Source organism: Dunckerocampus dactyliophorus, chromosome 8 (genome assembly GCF_027744805.1).
Source record: "Dunckerocampus dactyliophorus isolate RoL2022-P2 chromosome 8, RoL_Ddac_1.1, whole genome shotgun sequence".
Taxonomy (NCBI): domain Eukaryota; kingdom Metazoa; phylum Chordata; class Actinopteri; order Syngnathiformes; family Syngnathidae; genus Dunckerocampus; species Dunckerocampus dactyliophorus.
In genome coordinates, this window is record NC_072826.1 from 18,290,229 (window position 1) to 18,312,668 (window position 22,440).

At 38.5% G+C, this 22,440-nt stretch overlaps 2 protein-coding genes across 3 annotated transcripts in view; both read left to right on the forward strand.

The window, feature by feature from the left end:
• The window catches only part of LOC129185894 (potassium voltage-gated channel subfamily D member 3-like), an 89,070-nt gene extending 87,985 nt beyond the window's left edge, over window positions 1-1,085 (forward strand). For both annotated transcript variants that reach the window (XM_054783518.1, XM_054783519.1), the window contains exon 7: window positions 56-1,085. In XM_054783518.1, the coding sequence (XP_054639493.1) occupies window positions 56-290 (235 nt within the window). In that variant the 3' untranslated portion in view covers window positions 291-1,085. The remainder of the gene's footprint in view (window positions 1-55) is intronic.
• Window positions 1,086-5,501: 4,416 nt separating this feature from the next.
• inka2 (inka box actin regulator 2) lies at window positions 5,502-17,247 on the forward strand. The gene is made up of 2 exons (XM_054783520.1): window positions 5,502-5,911; window positions 14,677-17,247. Exons 1-2 carry the CDS (start codon window positions 5,846-5,848, stop codon window positions 15,871-15,873), a joined length of 1,263 nt encoding a protein of 420 aa, XP_054639495.1. The 5' UTR covers window positions 5,502-5,845; the 3' UTR covers window positions 15,874-17,247.
• The last annotated feature ends 5,193 nt before the right edge of the window (window positions 17,248-22,440 follow it).

Genomic DNA, 22,440 nt, shown 5'->3' on the forward strand with positions numbered 1-22,440 from the left:
CTGAACCTGAACTCCAAACCACTCTGTCTAAACCATTTTGTGTCTCGTCTTCAAGCCGTTCAAACCTCAACATGAGGGCCACAGATGACGTGGGCAGGGTCAACTGCAAGAGCGGTCGCATCACTACGGCCATCGTCAGCCTTCCCACGCCCCCTTCTTTGACGTACGATGGCGACAACCTCAGAGGGCCGCCAAGCCGCAGGCCGCCCCCTTCCTCGGATCAGCCTGAGGGGGCCAGCATCCAAACTACAACCAGCTCAGCCAACATCGTCAAAGTGTCCGCCCTGTGATGTCCGTCTCACTTATGATGATGATGATGATGATGATGGAGACATTTGTAAATGTGTCTTGGACAAAAAGTGACATTTGTGATCATTTGAGAGACATGATGGTGCAATTAGCATATCAGTCCAGAAGGGGGCAGTGTTGCGCTTCGACAATGTCACTTCCAGTTAATGTGAAATGGGTTTTTTGTCTTCAAGTGTTGTGTGTTGCTTGTGTGTCACGTTGTTGAAAACCTCAAAACCTCTTTTCTTTAAGGCATCCTTTTCCATCACAGTTCTACCTAGCAACAACTACGAAGCACATTAACTGTTTTTGTCCCTTTATGTCCTCATTTGGACTATTTCACAAGACATTCATTGCACACTGCTCATGCAGGTCATGCATGTGTGGAACTCGTGAATATAAATGAATGAATTCAAATAAGTACACAATAGCTGTGCAATTATTCGGCTAATTTCTTTGTGTAACATTTAAAGTGATGCTTTTCTATTTTTATACACAAGTATTCCAAATGCTCGGACTAACAATGACAGATGCACACATGAATGTAATAATCAGTTGAGCAACATTTTATAAATGTATCGCAAAAAAAAAATAAAACAATGTGATGTGTTTCCATGATGACCAATCGTCCATCTTCCTGTAAAGAAACATTTTTTCCTGCTGCTTAAAAACAAAACAAACCTGAATCTGAATGCACATCTGCTCTGTGGTTATTTCTTCTTTTCTTCTTTTTTTTTTAAGTGTGTTTGTTATGGAAGCATCCAAGTGTCAAATGAGAATTAAAATCTGCCTATCAATTCTGGAATCATGAACTATCAATTCTTGATTTTGTGCTCCTGCCTAGGATGGAACCTCTACCTTAAAACTATGAATACAAATGTTTGAATAATACATATAATTAATTAGTAATCATATAAATTATGATATTAAATAATATGACGACTAATATTAATATATCAAGTAATGTTACTAAATAAATACTAAATATATATGTAAATCAACATGGTTTTAGAAAACTAAAAAGGGAAATAGAAAAACGGTAACAAAAAACACCCAAAATATTAATTCAGAAATACACTCAGCAATAATAAATGTAATACTTGTTTTTGTTCCCATTTTCAAATTTAACAATAAAATGATGTAACAGGTGGGATAAGTTCTTCTTTACCACAACAGAGAGACATTCTCAAAGGTTGAAAAGTTGTTCTGTTTCTTGTACAACAGCCATCCATCCATTTTCTATGCCGCTTGTCCTCACTAGGGTCGTGGGGGCAGGCTGGAACCTAACCCAGCTGACTCTGAGCAAGAGGCAGGGTACACCCTGGACTGATCGCCAGCCAATCGCAGGACAAACTACCACTCACATTCATACCTATGGGCAATTTAAAGTCTCCAGTTAAACTGACATGCATATTTTTGAAATGTGGGAGGAAACCGGAGTACCCGGCCACTAGGCAATTTGCTCTTGTACAACATTTCTCTCAAAATATATTGAGTTAATTCCTGAAGATCTGGAGACTATCACTGGGTGTACTTAAAACAGACAACACAGGGATACAACTTATTTAGAACTTTTAAAGCATTAAAAACTCATTAATATAAACAAATTACTGTATATTTGTTCAGAAAGTTGGCAAATAACATTACATAACAAAAATAAAAAATGCAGAAATTGTTTCATTTTTAGTACTTTTATTTGTAGCTGGAACCGAGCGACCATGAGTAGGCCTCAAAGTAAGATCAATTATTCTTAGTTAATTCATCCTTGTTTAAAAATGTGTAATGGTTTAAGGTTGAAGAGGACTTACAATTTAAAATGTAATCTTTCAAATTTAAAGTGGAATGTTTTTTTAAAGAAAATATAGCATGTATTGTCATGGGGACTCAAATGGCAATGAATTCCGCAGATTCGCTGAATTTTTTTGTGCTTTTTTTATGAATGCCGATACAGGCCGAGCCTGGCCCTTTAAGAAGAATTGCATTGTGGGAAGTTGAGTGTCTATCTCTTCCGTCTCTCCAGTCTGCACCGCCCATTGCTTTCTGCGTCCTGATTGGCTGTAGACCATTGTCAATCAAACTCCTTCATGCCACCCTGCCTTGTGTCCTGTGTCATCTAGTTTGCTTGCTTGCTAGCTTGTAAATGAATGTTCGGTTCTCTAAGGAGGAGGACTGCAACAGGAGTACTGCAGCAATATGTTTTGACAAGGACACAAAAACGCTACAGTACAGCGGAACGGCGCCAGGACAAAAAGGCGCAGGTCACAGGTCACGCTTGTGCAATAATCATGCTGTCTCATCAGCATCTTAATATGCCCTACCTGTCAGGTGGATGAATTATGAACGTCCACTAACACAGATGTGTGAACAATATATAAATAACGTGAAATGATTCATCATTAAGTACATGAACTACATAGCAGCATGTTCACTAAAGTGCAAAACGTATCACAAAAATAAGAATTAAAAATTTTACATTATTAATAATACATTACAATTTCTAAATAGATCAGAATTCTTTTTTTAAATAGGTGCAGTGGAGTCTTATGACCACTAGATGATAGTGTAGTAACATGTATTTGCTGTACTCTACTTTTCCCAACTATCCCAACCATAGATAGAACATGTTATAGGTCCACAAACTATAAAGCTTAGAAGAAAAAAGGTAAATCCGGATATGATCCACATTTGTACAATGTAAATGGAATATGGATGTTATAACATAACATATAACATGTTCAAATGTCATCACATTAGTTTACAATCTATTGGTTGTTATTTATGCAAGATGATAAAAAACATGAAGTATTTATTACTTAGTTGAATGTACTGTTTACTTTTCTATAATCATTACTAATGTCAGTGGTGTTTTGCTATAAACAATACACAGAAATAAATAGCCCGACAAAGTAAAAGGATATCTTCTGTCAAATTATTATCCACTTTAATTAACTATTTCACTGCGTGTATGCAGGCCACATGCAACCATGTTTAAAAAAAAAAAAAAAGATTTATTCTTATCCAGATTTGCCCATTAAGTTTACATTTTGATCCAGTTGTTGTTTTATGCAGGTCCAGCAGCTATTTTTACATAATAACATGAATACATCACTTGAACATGAATATAATTTCCAGACTCAAGGCTGCTACTTTTTTCACACGCTTTGAACCCTGCAGCTTAAACCATGATAGCGAAAAGAACTACAGTTGCTATGATGCTGAGAGTGCCGAAACAGAAAGGAGTGCATGACCGCAATAGAAGCGAATATCACATACATGTATTTTTAAAGTCTTATGCAGAGATCGTGTTTTGATGTGACAAATCTTAAGTAAGTTTGATTAAATGTAGAGTTACTACAGCTTCTGCTTGGACTGCTTGGACCGCGGCAGTTGTTGAACTACAATGAAAAAAAACGTCTCATGTCTCACTCACCGGAGTTAGCAAGTGACGCTGGGAACGCCTAGTGTAGATAGGATTGCAAGGTTTATTGTGTGTCTTTTTGTGTAAATATCCCATGTTACAACATGGACACCTCCATCTTATAGACAAGTGTGGCCAATATACAGTGGTGTGAAGAAGTGATTGCCTTTTGTTAAAACATAACTTAATTGAGATTAATTGAGATCTATCAGTCTGGAAAAGGTTATAAAGACATTTCTGAAGCTTTGGGACTACAGCGAACTACAGTGAGAGCCATTATCCACAAATGTCGGAAACATGAAACAGTGGTGAACCTTCTCGGGAATGGTCGGCCAACCAAAATTACCCCAAGAGCGCAGTGACGACTCATTCAAGAGGTCACAAGAGACCCCACAACATCCAAAGAACTGCAGGCCTCACGTTCCTCTGTTAAGGTCAGTTTTCATGACTCCACCATAAGAAAGACACTGGGCAAAAACTGCCTGCATGGCAGAGTTTCAAGACAAAAACCACTGCTGAACAAAAAGAACATTAAGGCTCGTCTCAATTTTGCCAGAAAACATCTTGATGATCCCCAAGAACGTGGGTAAAATATTCTGTGGTCTGACGAGACAAAAGTTGAACTTTTTGGAAGGTGTGTGTCCCATTACATCTGGTGTAAAAGTAACAATACGTTTCAGAAAATGAACATAGCAACTGTAAAATGTGATGGGGGTAGTGTGATGGTCTGGGGCTGTTTTGCTGCTTCAGGACCTGGAAGACTTGCTGTGATAAATGGAACCATGAATTCTGCTGTCTACCAAAAAATCCTGAAGGAGAATGTCCGGCCATCTGTTTGTGACCTCAAGCTGAAGCCAACTTGGGTTCTGCAGCAGGACAATGATCCAAAACACACCAGCAAGTCCACCTCTGAATGGCTGAAAAAAAACAAAATGAAGACTTTGGAGTGGCCTAGTCAAAGTCCTGACCTGAATCCTATTGAGATGCTGTGGCATGACCTTAAAAGGGTGCTTCATGCTGGAAAACCCTCCAATGTGGCTGAATTACAACAATTCTGCAAAGACGAGTGGGCCAAAATTCCTCCACAGCGCTGTAAGAGACTCATTGCAAGTTATCACAAACGCTTGATTGCAATTGTTGCTGCTAAGGGTGGCCCAACCACTTATTAGGTTTAGGGAGCAATCACCTTTTCACACAGGTTCATGTAGGTTTAGAATTTTTGTCTCCCTTAATAATAAAAAGTTTCACTTAAAAACTGCATTTTGTGTTCAGTTGTGTTGTCATTGACTAATTTTTAAATGTGTTTGATGATCTGAAACATTTAAGTGTGACAAGCATGCAAAAAAAATAAATCCGGAAAACAATTTTTCTCTCCACTCTATGTACGTTTTTTTTTCTCTTTAAATTTGGTGGGCGGGGCTTATATTCAGGTGAGTCCAGAATTCATTGTATTCTTTTAAAGTTACATTTATTTACCTTTTAATAGTTATGATTTTTTTTTGTTTTAATCAACACGTGAAAATTAACACATGAACTCGTGAAAAAGGATTTCTTTTATCAGTATTATCCAGTTTAAGAGAAATATGTCACCATGTGTCTGTAGGTCCAACAAAAAATCCGTGCTCCTAATTAACACTATCTAAATGGGGAAAAAATAGCAAAATGGACAAATTCTTAGTGATAGGTGATATTTCTAATATTATATTGGATATATGTATGTGTTATATGTACTGATGTGTTTATTTATGGCGATATTTACAACATTAGTGACGTCCACGCCCACCTTACGTGGAGTGATGGAGGCTGAAGGAGGTGATCTGTGTTCGGGATTGGATGACAACATAAGCGCTCTTCTTGAATGGAGGAATGGACGAAAGTGGGAACGCACACGCACGCGCGCGCGCGCACGCAGGCACGCACACGCACAGGCAGACAGCGTGTTAACCTTTTACTCCATTTGCGTCACACCAAGCGAGCATTCGGACAGACATGAAGGCATGCTGCATGAACATCCACGACATTCTTTCATAACAACATAGAAATCATTTTTGCTGACAAATCACATCCTCCGCAGTCACGATGCGACTCATTGCGTGACACTGTGGCGTGTGTGCGTGTGATTGATTTTTTTTTAAAGCGATGGAGCAGCAGACATCCAAGAAGAGGAACATGGACGTTTGCCTGCGCAGACTCAAGCAGGAGCTGGTATGTCTTCTTCTTCTGTTTCTATTCTACTGTACTCTACTTACCTTTTGCGTTATTATATTCGTGATAAGTACGCACTCTGGGGGGGTGAATGTGCACACTGTCAAGCTAAAATATGTGCAAATGTGACGCATGTTCGCACATATTTTATATTGTGACTCGCCTGTTTTGTTGTACTTTTATTTTTTGAAACGCAGTTACACATCTACGTGGGTTTAAAGCTTCGGGCACTGTGTGTGCGCGTGTGTGTGTACATTTACAGATGTTCTGTGAAGTCTGTCAAGTCATGTGCGCCTTTGAGAAAAATATTATGAACTGTTATATCATATAAATCTAATACATACTATAATAATATATCATATAAATATTATATATACATAACATATGTAAGTATATTTTTCGCCATGTGTCCTGTGAGTTAATTACATTCCATTTTATTGTTTTATTTTATCTTGTTCAATTTTCTCTATATTTTCATTTACTGTTATGTCTGTCATACTGGTATTTTTTTTTATAATTATTGTTATTACATTTTTATGTATTTTTTATATTTTATTTATTTTAGAATGTTTAAAATTATTTGTATTATTTATTGGCGGTTAATATTTTTGGAATAAATGAGTAATTAATGAAGAAGCAGTACCAGATGATTCCACATGAAGTGGATGCCACAAGGAAAGACAGGGTGTCGTATTATGAAAGTGTGAACACCGTGTCAAACGTTTGAGAGGTGCTGGATGGTTGAAGTGAGGGGTGCTGCTCCTCCCTCTGTGGGGTAGTGTCAGGTCACACTCCTGACATTTGACCTATGAACTGACAAGCACTTGGGGGGCGGGGGGCATCATTCCTTTAAGGGCTGCTGACCTTGCTGCGGCATAAGAGTGACATGACAGTTAGTGAACATTAGCTTCCATGTTAGCATGAATGTTGTCTCTGCTACCTTGTTCCACTAAATTCCACCAAAGCAGGGGTGGCCAGTACGTCGATCGTGAGCAACCGGTAGATCGCCAAGGTAGTTTGGGTCCATCGCATAAACGTCTTATCATATCAGTCAGCTGACATTAAGCTCCCCTCGTGATTCGCTCTTGCTCCCCCGCAGTGTTTCAAGCTACACACGGAGATGCAGCTTTCATCTTTATTATTCTGATTACGGATAAACTTAGATAAAAGTTATCTTGTTTACTTGTTTACTTTGGTAGTTATGGAGAAACAAAAAGTGTATTGTTTGATGGCTTTGCTTCGTGTCATGAACTCCACTACAGAAGTCAGTGTTTTCTACACGTCCGCTTCTTAAACTATTATTTCCTAATGAAATTAAAAATGTGCCCACTGGTGAAACCTTTTCAGTATGTTGCCTTGACTTCAGCTGCATTGCCTTTTGCATAATCATTTTCATTTCTTGTGTATTGGTAATGTTAGCTGGATGCAACACATGTGGAATTATCTTTATTGCCATAGTGAATCTAATTATGATATCAACTACTTTGATCACGGGTAATATTTGAAAATGTGAATGTGAAATAGCAATCATTAATATTTACAATAGTATTTCAAAGTTTAGATTTCATATATGTTATATGTTTTATAGAAAGAGGTAGATGATTTTGACTCATAACTTGAATGCTGAAAAAGTGCAACCACCCCTGATATACATGTATAATGTACATAAATACGGACTCATATTTTTTTTATAATTGTAGTAAATATATATATTTATATATTTGTAGTAGGAGGTAGATCTTTGGGACTTTGTCATTTTAAAAGTAGCTCGCAGGCTAAAAAAGTGTGAGCGCCCCTGCACTAAAGGATTATGAATAAGGCTAACTGATTTTTTTTTAAAGCTGCTAATAGTTAGCTTGTGGGACAGGTTTATTTGTCCAAATTCTTATTGATTTTGACCCACAATGTGCCCAAATCTGTGGTAAAGTAGCTGTGCTGAGCTAGCATCAAGTGACCAAACTATATTAAGAGAAGATGAAACACAAGCTGGCTGGTTTTACTTTACGTGGTATGCTGACTGCGCCGGGCAAATAAGCTTATTTAGTCACGACAGTGCATGACATGCTGCGTCCTGCTGTGTCTCAATGAAATCAGGATAGTGGAAACAAAAATTGCATACATTTCCAGCTCAAAGTTTGAAAAGGTGGCAACAAAGACAGCAAATGTGGACAACCCGTCTATGTTGACTAACTAAAAAACAAAGCGCCCGCTAAAGTTGATGTTGACATGAAATTCGTGACCCGGAGAGGTCATTTCTCTGAAAATACGTTGTTTATCAATGTTTATGTTGACATGTGTTGTAGTATTCTCCACTACATCATTATGTCTGAGCGGCGTGAAACGAAACAGTGACTTCCTGTTCAGTGCAAAATAAGCTTCAAAATAAAAGCAGCGCAGTATTAACCAGGGTTCTGCCACAGCAACTAACAAAATGCATTTTTTAGATAGTTAGATTTGCGCGTGTACGAAAGCTTTATTGTCATTGTAGTCAAGATATACGATGTAATCACCGCCGCAGCTCCGTTAGATAAGAGTGTAAGATACCAGCATGTTGATGTGAGTCATGCAATCTGAGGGATGTCGACTTAACCGGGGTCCACTGTTTCAATAACCATGACAGTTTTGGCAGTTTGAGTTTAAGTAGGACAGCATCAATCTAACGCACAATGCGAGCCCTTCCATCGTTAGCTTCGACTTTACAGGTTTCACAGTCGAATACATCGTAGAGTGTCTGGCTACAACACAGGAACATGACAAACAGAGCTGAACTAACCTGCCAGCATGACTCAGACAGACAGATGCATCGACTGTAATGTGATGATGCACTTTTGAGTCATCTCAGTGTCGGACTTGACACCTGTGTCTTTGACGTGGTCATAGCGAAGGTGGTTTCAGATGTCTTTTTGGCTTTTTCTCTTTCGTCCCTCTCACGCTTGAGGCAAACATTACTTTGGAATGTTGACACCAAAACTAGAACACACGGACAAGTGAAATAGGAGACATAACACTTCCAAGCCCTCCCTCTTATGTACATGCTGTACATAACAGTGCAGAGGAGTTTTTCCTCGCCTCTGTCGCCAAAGTTGTTTTGAAGTAGGATGAGTGTTTTTGATAGTAAGAGTAAATATTTACATGTTTTTCCCGAGTGGTCGTCACTGTGGCCCTTAAATAAGCGTCTCTTGTTGCTGTTAGTGCAGCAATTTATTGGCTTCACACTTTTATTAGCCTGTTAACCCCAAAGTCTGTCCTCATAGACAGCCTCTCTGTGTGTCTCCTACACTACTACTCATTGCTGTCCTTGACCCGCACAGACCACCATTCATTTTTAATTAGAGGCTTGCTGGAGCCAGAGGCCGCCTCCAAACAGGAAGGCCTTTCGGGGGCTGATAACCTTGGCCTCAGCGTCTCCCCCTCCTTTGCAGCCATCAACAAACCTTGCATGTTTGAGCCAGAGAAGAGGCGGAGCTTTGTTTTTCATTTCACAAAGTGTGTGTTTGTATGTGTCAGCTAATTATAGAGGAGAGACGGCAAGCAGTGTGCTTTATGAGGACAAGCTGACTCTCCATTGATGGCTGGCATGTGTGGACATGTCTGTAGTGAGAGTGTGTCCCAAATCATCAGCCACTGACTTTCTTTTTGTTATTTATTAATATAGCATCAACGCTAACACAAACAACATGACACCAGAGCTGGTTTTACGCGCCTTTTAAGATGATAAAAGTCATTTTAGCCAATGAAACACGTGTATCTGGGCAGGAAAATGTATCATTTCAGGATACATGTTCATTTTGTTTTTGATACAGTACTATTTGAAAAAAAAGATTTTGTATTTACTTTTTCATTTATTCATATAATTTCTTGGTTTTATTTTATTTTAAGATTTTGTGATGAATTGATTCCTAAAAATTTTTAATGACCCTGAATTAATTACAGGAATATTTACTCATTTGTTTAGTATATATATAAATTTCCTTTTCTATTTTGTATCATTCATTCATTCATTTTTTTAAAATGTATATTATGTATGATTTTTTATTTTGATTAATTTATGAATTTCATTTTGTAAATGGAGCCTGTTGATCTTGACACAATGTTTTTAATAGTACAGAAATATTTCAATATAAAATTAATAAATGTATATGTATCTATACACCATATATATATATTACTTTATGTATTATTAATAGTCTTATATAAAGTTCTAATTTTCATTTTTATTATTTTCTTTTTTTGTTGTCTGATGTACTTTTCATATAGATTTGTCATGTATAAGTATTGTTTTTTGGTTTATTTTTTGTTGTATTACATTTTTAACTACGTCATTTTGTTTTGAGCATTTTACGGCGATAGAAGTTAGAGGCTATCCACACAGAAACGTTTTCAGGTCAAAACGGCAAAGTTCTGGTTGAATACGCTTACATGCTTCACAGCTCTCCTTTTTGTTGCATTTTCCTGGTTTTAGTTCAATCTGTACAGGACAGATAAATAAATAGATATTATCTCTCAAAAGTAATTAATCATTTCTCAATACTATTTGAAAAATCTGGGGCGGGGCTGAAAACATTTGTGTCCCCCAGTGGGGGCATGACAGAAAATAATAGAGAACCACTGGTCTAGTCTATGAGACATTAATGATGCAAGTAAATCAGTAAATCAGTAATATCGTTCCCTGCAGCCCTGCAGTCTCATCTGACATTTTATTGAAAGTGGACAGGACAGACGCTTCCCAGTGAGTTTGCACATTTTCAAAGAGCCTTAACATCTGCTAGAGTTGAAAGTCTTTTTTAGGCTGCGGAGTAAAATACCAGGTGGTTAAAGGCTGACATATTTGGGACACTTATTTGAGTCTAACATGTGGACTAATGGGGCTTTGCTTCTCTGTTGTTCCGCTGCTGCAATATGAATTATTCATGCTGCCTCTGAATAGCGATTCCAGGAACAAGTGTGTTGGAAAACCCCCCCACCAAAAGTCAGCATTTGTCAGGAAAGTAAAGCACAATGATACAAAATGATGCTTTTTTTTGTTTCCCAGGAGACCATCAATTAGCGCTAATGATGTTGTCCATATGTGGAAGGCACTACCTGACTGTTGTAATTAGGTGGACAGGGTTGCAGGCGTTTGTTCCCCTGTGTGAGCTCGGATGGACTGATTAGCTAAAAGTGTTTTAACCCAAAGGTTTAATGACGCGTGATATTGGCTAAGTGCTCATGTGTGAGAGCATTAGAGAGTTGTGATTATAACTAACTTTTGTTTTTTCTTTGTTTTTCTTTTTTTCTACCGGTTAGCTGGATGAGACATGGTTTGTGCTTTTTATTTCAGTTACAAAAATAAAAGTGAATAAAAAAAAAAAATCTTTATATTTTTGTAATTATTTGCTTAATTTTTTTAATGTGTATTTTTTAATCCAACATTTATTTCTTTTATTTGTCATAGTTTGTTTTGTATTTTCTTTAAACAATGATTTACATTACAGATTTTACATTTGTGTTTTATTGTGTAATTTTTGTAAAACTGAGATAATAATAGATCACATCTTTAGTATGGATACAGTAGGTTTGTGGTTATAATAATCATTTGTATTTTATTTTTAATCCACACTTTAATCCATCTGGGGGTTATTGGGCTTTTTCTCATGGTTACAATTTATTGTTTTCTTTTATTGAAGTTTTTCCTCCATGCTGCAACATGTCCCCCTCTCACGGAGCTTACAGGAAGACACTGTCCCCTCACTCACTTGTACTACACCGCTGTTACATTCCCAGTGGTGATTGCGAAAGGGGGGGGCCCTCCATCCGTCCCCCATATGCTGGCCCCCTCCGGTGTCGTCCCGCTATAATTGAACTGTCCTCCACATCTAAACATATGGCCAAGAAGCCCCTCCTGTCATGGCTGACTCTCACTGACTGTCTCTCTTCTCATTGTCACTTCATTTCCGCCCGAGTGACCCCCGAGCCCCCCTTTTTGAGGGGATTAGTCTAAACTGGCAGCTCTGATTGGTTGTCCCACTGCGTATGCGAGAGCGCTACATATATAAATATATAGAGTCAATCAGGATGTATCTGTATGGTGTCAGTGGATGGCTTCATAGAAGGTAAGCAAGTAGAGTAGTTGTATGCTGTTGTCGTTAAATGTAAGAAGATGTGTTTGCGTTTACACGAGGCTTATGGAGGCTGTTGGTTTCAGCAGTTGGCTAACAATCAGTTTTTATTAAGCAAGCTGCTGTTTTTACGTGTGAAATAGTTGTGAGATGAAGACATAAAATGACGTTGATATCTAAGTGATTCACAATGTGGGTCAAGGAGTGCAAATGATTCAGGCCTGCACGTCAGAACCAACCCAGTCTGTCCGTCTGGAGGCAGGAGAAGACGGTTAGGTCACATGACCCGGCCTCTTGAGCAGATGAGGGGTGAAAGCGAGAAGCAGGAGGAGGAAGAGGGGGAAATATGATTGTGTCATTGCTGCTGCTGCACACAAAAGGCATGCAGGCACTGTAGGGCTTCACCAACGTTGTCAACTTAGTGTTATTTTGATAGAAAATCATAATAAATGTTCTCTTCATACACTTTTTACCAGGAAGGAACCCTCTGATAACAATGGAAGTATCAATTGAATACTTGTGCAATAATTGGTAATCGAGAATAGGTAAAATCAGGTAAATATTGTCGGTATACTGAAAGTCATTTCTTTGTCTTTTGACTGTACATACAGTATATACTTGGGACACTACCCCAATTGGCAATGGCAGATTTTAACATCAATAACTTCAAAATAGTAGCATGGTTTATTTCGGACATGCTTAACAAGCTGCGGTAAGGAACATCACGTGGGTTACATTTGCTAAAAAGAAAAGAAGTAGGAAGAAGCAGATCTTATATTTAATCCCAGCCCTTCCCCATGACAATTCATTCAGACCACAACATTTACATGTTGACACTTACAGTATTTTACTTGCCGTCACTTGCCTATGTTGCCATTTAAATTTTTTTCCACTTCCTGTATGAAAGGATGATATTTTTTAAAAATCAGGAAGCACACGGGAGTTAAAATAATGAGCCTATAAACACTGTGCAGTATTAAGGAAAGGGAATGAATAAAATGTGAGAAATGATCATTTATAGATTGTTGTATAAGTTAGAATAAGTGAAGTAAGTAAAACAAATAAAACATGGAGGATGTTGACTAATAGTAATAGTGCGGCTCTAGTACAGTACAGTGTTCCCTCGCTCTATCACGGTTCACCTTTTGCAGATTCGCTGCTTCGCAGAATTTTTTTAGTGCTTCATTTTTTTTTTTATTATAACGCTGTTACAGGCTGAGCCTGGCCCTTTAAGAAGAATTGCAATGTGGGAAGTTGAGTGTCGCTCGTCTATCTGCACCACACATTGTTTTCTGCGTCCTGATTGGCTGCGGACCATTGTCAATCTATCTCCTTTGTGCCATCCTGCCATGTCTCCTGTGTCATCGCTAGCTTGCTTGCTTGAAAGCTTGTAAATCAATCTTGAGTTCGTCTGCAGCAATATCTTTTAACAATGATACAAAAACGCTACAGTACAGCGAAACAGCACCAGGACGAAAAAGGCACGATCACAGGAGTGAAATATGCGTGAGTGACTTAATGATTTCTTGTGTTGATCATTAAGTTTGATCATTAAAATTCAAACAAAGGTTGGAACATTTTTGAGAGTGTTTAAACAAGAGAGAAATGTGAGAAAATGTTATTGCCTGTCTGAGAAAAGTGTATAAAGTGTAGGGTGAGGGGTTTTACAGCCTTTAAACATATATTTAATAAATGTAAAAAAAAAATGAAGTTGGCTACTTCGCGGGTTTCACTTATTGCAGCCTATTTGGGAACCTATCCTCCTGCGATAAACGAGAGAACACTGTATACGTTAACAACAACATATGCATGCATATGTTAACAACATATGCATAAACAGTATTTATTTTCAACGGGCCTGCAAGTACTAGTATTGCCATTCATAATAATAATAGTAATAATGAACTCTGTAATGTAGTAGTTCACATAGATGACTTTTGTGCAGTAAACTTGCCACTCAATTGCCCAGTGAGTAACTGGTGATAATACAAAATATCACATAATAATAATAATATCACATAATAATAATAATAATAATAATAATAATAATAATCCCAAAGTCTTTATTGGAGAGCAACTGCTGCACTTGGAATATGGAAGAAAAAAACATAATAGCAATTAATAAAAGGTAATGAAAATACATTTAAATTTTGATTTTGTTGTGCTTTATTTTCTTGATTTTATTTAATTCATGTTTTATTTGGGGTTTTAATTTTTTTGAATTGTAAGGATAAATCAGCACATAAATAATATTAAATGATCAAATAAAACTGTTGCAATGCAACAATGTATGTGTGTATTTTAACGTGCACGTGTGTGATTTGTGGGGGCATCATACATTACTAATGTTCGTTTTAGAAGTAAAGAGAAAATAGTGAGATAGTGCTAGTACAGTAGTGATAATGGATTGTATCCAATATGACAGCAAAGGGGAAAGCTAGTCTGTTTTGCAGCTGTCATGGTTAGATCCTCTCTCTTTTACATGAACCATATGGGACAGTGTGGACTTTCATCCAAAACTGGGTCACATGACTCATAATTAAACAAGGAGCCAAGACTGCCTGTGGACTGTTGTGCTGTTTCAGTTGATGGTTTGATAAAAGGGAGAACAAGCACGATTTTGAGAAGAAGTGGATATGATTCTTTTCCCTATCGCTCTTTCTTTAGGTGTCCATGAAAGAAGCAGGAGATGGCCTCCACGCTCAGATGAATTCAATGATGGGAGCCCTCCAGGAACTCAAGCTCCTTCAGGTCCAGACCGCCCTTGACAACCTCAACCTATCAGCTCGACCAGTCGTAAGAGGATGGACACATCACCAAGACACCCCGGCTTCTGACACAACGTCCACAAGTGCTTCAGACAGGAATCACAGGTTGTCTGACGATCCCAGCCCGAGTCCGGAGACTTCCATGGAGTTCGGGGCCACATTTATCAGAGATGGACCTAGCGTGTCACAAAGTAGATACAGCAGTGAAGAGACTTTGTCTTCTGGATCCAGTCTGGAGATGGAGAGACGCGAGGGAGTAGTGACACAAAGCAAAGACCTAGAGGCGTTACCAAGGAGGTGGTCAGGCTACATGGCGCCACAGGTGGACTTCTATGGGCCAATAGTGGGGAACCCTCCACCAGACCCCTATATCCAGCCGCAGGCTCCCCAGCGTTCACAGGTGGTGGATCTGCCGGGCATCCTTCACAGCCTCTCCAGAGAAGGTCCATCATTAGACAACGATTACTCACAGGACAGCATGGACGATGCCAGCGACTGGACTTCCTCACTCATGAGCCGCAGCCGCAACCGCCAACCCTTAGTGCTTGGGGATAACGTCTTCGCCGACCTCGTAGGCAACTGGCTGGACTTGCCCGAGGTGGAGACAGATGAGAGGGAGGAAGAGGAGACAAGGAAGAAGAGGGAGGTGAGGATGGCAGATGGAAGCACCGACGGACCGGACACCCCGGCTCACCCGCTCCACCTCAGCCGCTCTCAAGAGATCTGCAGGAAGTTCTCGCTCACCACAAACATCTTCAAGAAGTTCCTCCGCAGCGTTCGACCGGACAGGGACAAGCTCCTCAAGGAGAGGCCCGGCTGGATGGTGCCTGAGCTTCCAGAGGGTGACCTCTTCAAACGGCCCAAAAAGATGGCTCCCAAAAGCGTCCAAAAAGGCAGCTTCTACTTACCGTTCTGGGCTAACGGACAGCAGGGTAAAGGCCGACCGGGTCAGATTGAAACAGTAACAAATCAAACCCACTTCCACCAGGTCCATGAGAAACCATTTGCAGGGATTTATTTAGATCGGAGACAGCCAGAGACTAGTTTGAGAAAAGTGCAGCCATTGTTTGACTACAACACAGCTGTGTGGGTGTGACAACCTGGGATAGTGGCAGCCTGGGCCAGGGCTGGGTGGCCAGATGAAGAACTGCTGTCCGAAAATTCACTTCACAGCCATAACGTGTAGTCCCTGCAGATGATCAGGGCAACGTTTTTGTCTGACAATCCTAAAACCACAAACCTCTTTTACCAGTGAGTGTTAAAGACATTTTAGATGATACACACTGCAGATTTTGTACCACCCAAATTTTCTTGATGTACATCTATGACTGGTATATTTCAGATGGTACTTTAAAGACTTGCACCCTTAACAAACAGTCCTGGGTTGAACGGACTTGTTTTATAAATGCTGTCACTGTACGCTCCTGCAACGAACAATGGTTCTCGACCAGATAGAAACTGTTTAGACAAGGGCATACATTCAAAAGCTAAACCTAAGGGTGATTGGATGAGGGTTGTATCTACCGCATCCACTACCATCCAATCAGATCAACAAGTTAAAGTGCACGAGGTGCTAGCTTGACAAGTAGCTTTGATACTATCCCTTCCGAGTAATCATATCAGGAGATTGTTTGCGAGGTAAAAGAGGGGAGTTTACTTTTCCATGTCATGCTGTGATACAGAAAACTGGGAAATCTGACACTTCTGACCGACTGTGAAAAGAGCTTAGGAACACCACTCGAGGTCAAAGTTGCTACAAGGAAACTTGCAAATCGAGATGTAGAAATCGACAACTGTGGCCAAAAATGGCAATTAAAAGTTTATATTAACCATATTTAATGATTTATAACAGATATCACCATTTACTATCAACACCTGTTGTGCAAGGAAATTGGCACTATATCCACTCCATATCTGCCAAAACAAAGATTACTGTGGGTCTATGGTGGCTTTCAAGATGTTAGATAACACCATTATCGACATCATCAGCCATGTTTTTGTTTACTTTTGCCTGGAGTACGTTGCGGATTGGACCCCCTAAGGTCTATGTTTTCATGATGTGTGGAATCCAGTATAAATACAATATAAGATATATTAAAATTCTTCAGACTGCAAAACTATAAAAATACTACAGTTACATGTAGCAATCTAGCTTCACGGGATGTCAACAAAAATCTTACCAAACGCTAGACTGGCCAGATTAACAATGGTTAATGTTGAATGTGGTGTCCAGTTCTGATAAAACTGCTGCTTTGACCAAAATGCTAATTGCTAATATCTTTGGAGGCTGCCTCCTAGCTTGCTTTTGGCCCAGCAGGTCATGACAGCAACAGAGTGCATGACTAGATCACTTCAAACAGAAGCTGCACGTCAAATTTGTTGTGTATGCGTGTGTGTGGGTTTTTTTTTTTTGTTAGCCTGCTGTCGTGTTACATATTCTTAATGTCTGTGCTGTGTGGCGCACACAGAATCAACTGTCTGTCCACATGGGCTGTTGGCACAGAGGAGGCGGGGGGTGAACATGGCAGAGCCGACCATTGACTGCCATCTGCTAACAGGACATTGTGTAAAAAAACATGACTGCAGAGTTCACCCTAAAAAGCTTTGTGTACATATTTGTCATCAGCAATTATTCCACATGACACTTAACAGCATATATTTTGAACAGTATAAAATCTACAGAATTCAGCATTATTCTCTCAGCACTGCCAACACTTGGACCACTGTATACGCAAGGACAATCTGACACACTTATCATTTATTCTAAGTTATTATTATTCACGTTTTCAAACTGACCAATCAGAGTAGCCATCAAGGATTAGGCCTCAGCTCTTTGCAGCCTCTTGGCCACTTCATCCATATGGTGGCTCAGTCTCAGGATCCAGGTCACTCCATCACATACACTTTTCTACATAAGGCACACTTTGCCGTACAAAAAATGGTGATGTCTCATGGATTTGCTCGTTTTTACATCATCACGTGGGGTTATTGGTGTTGTTTTTTATTTATAAGAGTTATGCAAATTGTTACCAGTGATTCTGTCATGTGTTTTGTAAACTCTTTGTATACAATAAATCTGCTTTCAGAAACATGGCTGCTGTTTAGTGTATTAAACAGGTGCTAGTGTGAATGTTGTGCAATTGTAATTATTACAACAGTTAATGAAAATGCCACACATGCATAATTTATACTCAATTCTCAGGTTGCAAAAGGAGCCCTGTGTATTTGCATTAAGACATTTGTATTAATTACTAATAGCAATCATCTTATCATTAAAATAATACTATAAAATAAAATTATAAATATAGAAATAGAATTCATAAATTGGGAAATAAAAACGTACTGTATGTCATAATAAAATGTAAATTGAAATAAATGCGCAACAGCATTCAAACGCTCCAAACACAGAAATAATGACAAAAACATGCTGTAATCCCGCAAATGCTGCAGGATGAAAAACAAATGCAAAAGGAAAAGCTGCAAATGCTAAAAACACACACAAACCCCAAAAACAACTGCATGAGAAAAATGCTCCAAATTCATGGAACAAAACAAGTTAGCCAGTCCACCAGGGATGCCAGACCTGAGCGATAACTGCATTTAAAGAATTAAGGCATAATATTAACAGAATTATAGAAAAACACCATTTTTAAAAAAGACAATAAAACACTTACACTTTCATTTTGCTTCTTCTGGGTATTCCGCTCATGTAAAGAAGAGTATCTCTCAAGTCTAACTCTCGTGGTAGCCGAGCTAACCTCATGGTAGCTTTGATAACTTCCATTTTGTTCCATGAACTTGCAGAATTGATCTCATGCAGTTGTTTAGGGGGTTTGCTTGTGTTTGGGTTTTTTTTGCCTTTGCTTTTGACCCTGCAGCGTTTATGTGATTGCAGCATTATTCACTTTCCCACATTTTACTGTTGCAAATGTTTTATGGCGTTTGTGTGTTTTTGGCTTTGGCTCATTTCTGTGTTTGGAGCATTTAGACCAGTGGTGTCCAAAGTGCAGCCCGGGGGCCATTTATGGCCCGCGACTGCCTGTTTTTTGGGCCTCGGCACATTCTAAAAATACAATTAAACAATAATATTTAAAAAACAACAGCAAAAATTGTGGAAAAACGCAGTCATTTTACAAGAATAAAGACAAAATATTAAGGGAATAAAGTCATTGTATTAACAGAAAAAGATAGCGTCAAGTTGAAATATTATAGGAAAAAAAGTTGTAATATAAGAAACAAACCAAACAAAGAATTTACTTGGAATTTTAGGAAAATTAGGTTGGGTAAATGCTCTAATTTTATGATAAAGTCAAAATATTATGAGAATAAGTCATATTAGGAAATATGAGGGAAAAAAAATTACAAGTAGAACGTTGACATTTGTAAAAAAAAAAAAAAAACAGACAAAAAGTAATGTAAGGAGAAACTGTTTATAATAATATTAATAATAATACGCTTTGTCACTGATAAAATTAATAAATATATTTTATATGTGTAAATATTATATTAAATATTTTGTTTGGGTTGGTTTAAAAAAAAAAAAGAAAGCGGCCCCCGCATCTTTTGATTTTTTAGTATGCGGCCGTCCGTGGAAAAAGTTTGGACACCCCTGGTTTAGACGTTGCTGCACGTTTGCCCCTGTCGGCCACTGTAAATTTTAAATCTAATGTAATTGAATGTAAATTAATTTAATGTATTTAGTAAGGTTGTCAAAAATAGCACATTAACAGTGCTAACTCATTTATTTCATTTATTACGTTAAAATCTGTAGCGTAATTAACGCATGAGCATTATGTCAAGCCAAACCTCTCTGTTATGACGGCACACGGAAACATCGTGTAGTGTTTCCACAAAGTCACACACAGTCTGACGCTCTTTTATAACCTTATTCTGACCTGAACATATCAACAGCAGTACAATTCCAACACCATACATGTATCTCACAAACACATCTCTAGTACTCCTCTGAACGACACTTCCTCATTGTCATGAGACGGCCGCAAGATGCATTCATAGACACTGCGAAAATCACAAAGATGTCTTAATTATGTGCGTACGTGTGGTCTAAATCAAAAACAATAAGTGTTTATTCTTATCACTCACCAATGTAACTCTTACTGCGGAAGTACAATCTGATGCATTTAAGTATGCTCGAAAATCCCAGAAAATACATCTACACTCAAAACGTGAACTTAATTGGTGTCTTTGAACGCAACTCTTTATATATAATAATAACATTATATATATATATATATATATATATATATATATATATATATATATATATATATTATATATTATATATCATAATAACAGGGTTGCAGCGTGATTCAAATATTGTGCTACTGTTAAAGGGACTAATGGGGTCTTTTCAGACATATGTGCTATATTTTATCTTGAGTTAATTTTTTAGTTCAATTGGAGCTGTTAATACCTACATATGTATATGTAATTGTGTCCTGTCATTTATCTTTTTGATCATTTATGTTTTTGTTAATAAAGTACAGTAAAAATGAGCATATTTCACACATAGTTGCAAATGGTGATTCATCATGAAAAATTGTGGGAAAAAGTGGAAAACTGTGATTAACTTGATTAAAATTTTCAATCATTTGACAGCCCTAGAATTTAATTTATTATGCTTATTATGAATTATTATGAATTCTGAATTATTTTTATTATGCTTTTCCTCTTTTCTGACCAATAAATGTTTTTACAGTGATGTATTCTCGTGTTAAACAATGTCAACACGTCAGATAATGAGGTTTGTGCATTTGGAAGGGAGACCTGAAAGCAGTTTTGGACGGCTCTGCACACTGTGTTTTACAGAGTTTTTTTTAACAATGAGTTCCATTGACGTCAATGCAACCCGGACTTCCTTATATTGGTCTGCCCAGCACCCCTGCTCTGCTTCGCTCTGTTCACGGTGTTAGCACGTCGAGCAATGGCACCCAGGAAATGTTTGTTCGGGTGTGCCTAAAGAGGCAAGCATCAGGCAGAAGTGGTTGGAGTTGCTGATCCCCGGCCAGCAAAAGAAAAATATGCTCATCTGTCAACAGCACTTCACACGGGACTGTTTTGTGAACATGGGCCAAAACGAAGGTGGACTATCCGCCAAACTGTTGCTGAAGTCTGACACCTTTCCAACGTTACTTGCTCGTGTTGAAGAGTCAGAAGAGCAAGCTGTGAGTAACAATTTATCAGTGTCCTAACTGAGTTTATTTTGTGTAAGTAATCGGACAAAAGGGGGAAAGCGCTTGGGAGTGTGACCAATTACAGCGGAGTGGGCTCTGCGAGAAGCGTACCTGGAGGAGGGCTTGGGGTGGAGTACAGTACACAGACAGTTTGGGCGGGAGGCAGGAAACCCAAGGAAACACTGCAGGAAGAGGTGCAGAGTCTGGAAGATCTAGAAAGCTTTCTGTGCGGGTTATCGTGTGTAACTGCTTGATAGGAGTCCAGAACACAATACAAAGACCCGAAAATGGGTGTAGAACTGCAGTTTATCTGTCAATATTCATGTATATCATACTAATGTTTTTCTCTCCCCAAATATAGCTCAGTAAGCCAAGTATTAGTTTCAGCCACAGTAATAAACATGATGGTTTAATGTATAGATTAGCATTATCATCTTTGTAAAGGCAGATGTTGATACAATTCTAGTAACTTAATGGTGATGTCGAAGGCATGCAGCTGCTGCCTGACTAACAAGTTCATGGAGGCTGAGCTTGGGAGGCTGCGTTCTAAATTGATTTCTAAATCTGGACCACGGGCACATCAGCGTCCTCAATAAGTAAACATGAAGAACGCACGCCACGTTTCCAACTACACCAACTTTGTGTGCCTCCAGGAGGAACATGCCGGTGGTTTTGTCAGCCTTGTCTCTAGGCTCCAGTCTGAAGATGTCAGATTGTCAAGATGAATAGAAACAAAGCATTGGTTGTTGAAGACCAAGTAGTCAAGCAACAGCAGAGTCGTTCTTTCATGTTTTCATGTTGTTTGCACGTTTGTGAAGGAGTCAGAATCTGCTTTTTCGTGAAAGAATAAACAATACTTTAGAATAAAAATAACAACTAAACACAACCAGTTGCAGTGTTAGAATGGCAAAACAACCGTATGTCTGCAGATTTTGGAACATTTTGGGTCAGAAGAAGTCTGACCAATTCATCGAATTGCAGAAATCAGCAAAAATGTAAAAAATTTTCTCAATTTGCTTGTGTCGTTTTCCACACATGACGCTCATATTTGTCCTCAGGTAACAATAGATTCCAACAATATATCCTGATGTTTTAATTGCTATGAGAATACATACCATGCACTGTTTACCGTAATTGCTATCAGTATGTACATACCATGCACTGTCATGACTAACTCCAATGTAATACTAATAAATCATCTTCATCTTTTGCTTCCATCGTCCCTCACACTAGATGCAAACGTACGTCTTCAGGAAGATTTTTGGTCAAGGTAAAGCCTGTTAATAGATCCTGATGTTGCAGTTACTACCAGTGAGCAGTACACCATGCCTTGTTGTGACTAATTCCAATGTAATACTGTAGAAAAGTTCTTTAAGTTCTTCTTCTGCTTCCATCATATTTCACACAAGACAATCACATCACAGCAGCATAGCGCTTCTATTTGTCCACAGATTTTGTCACATTTTGGG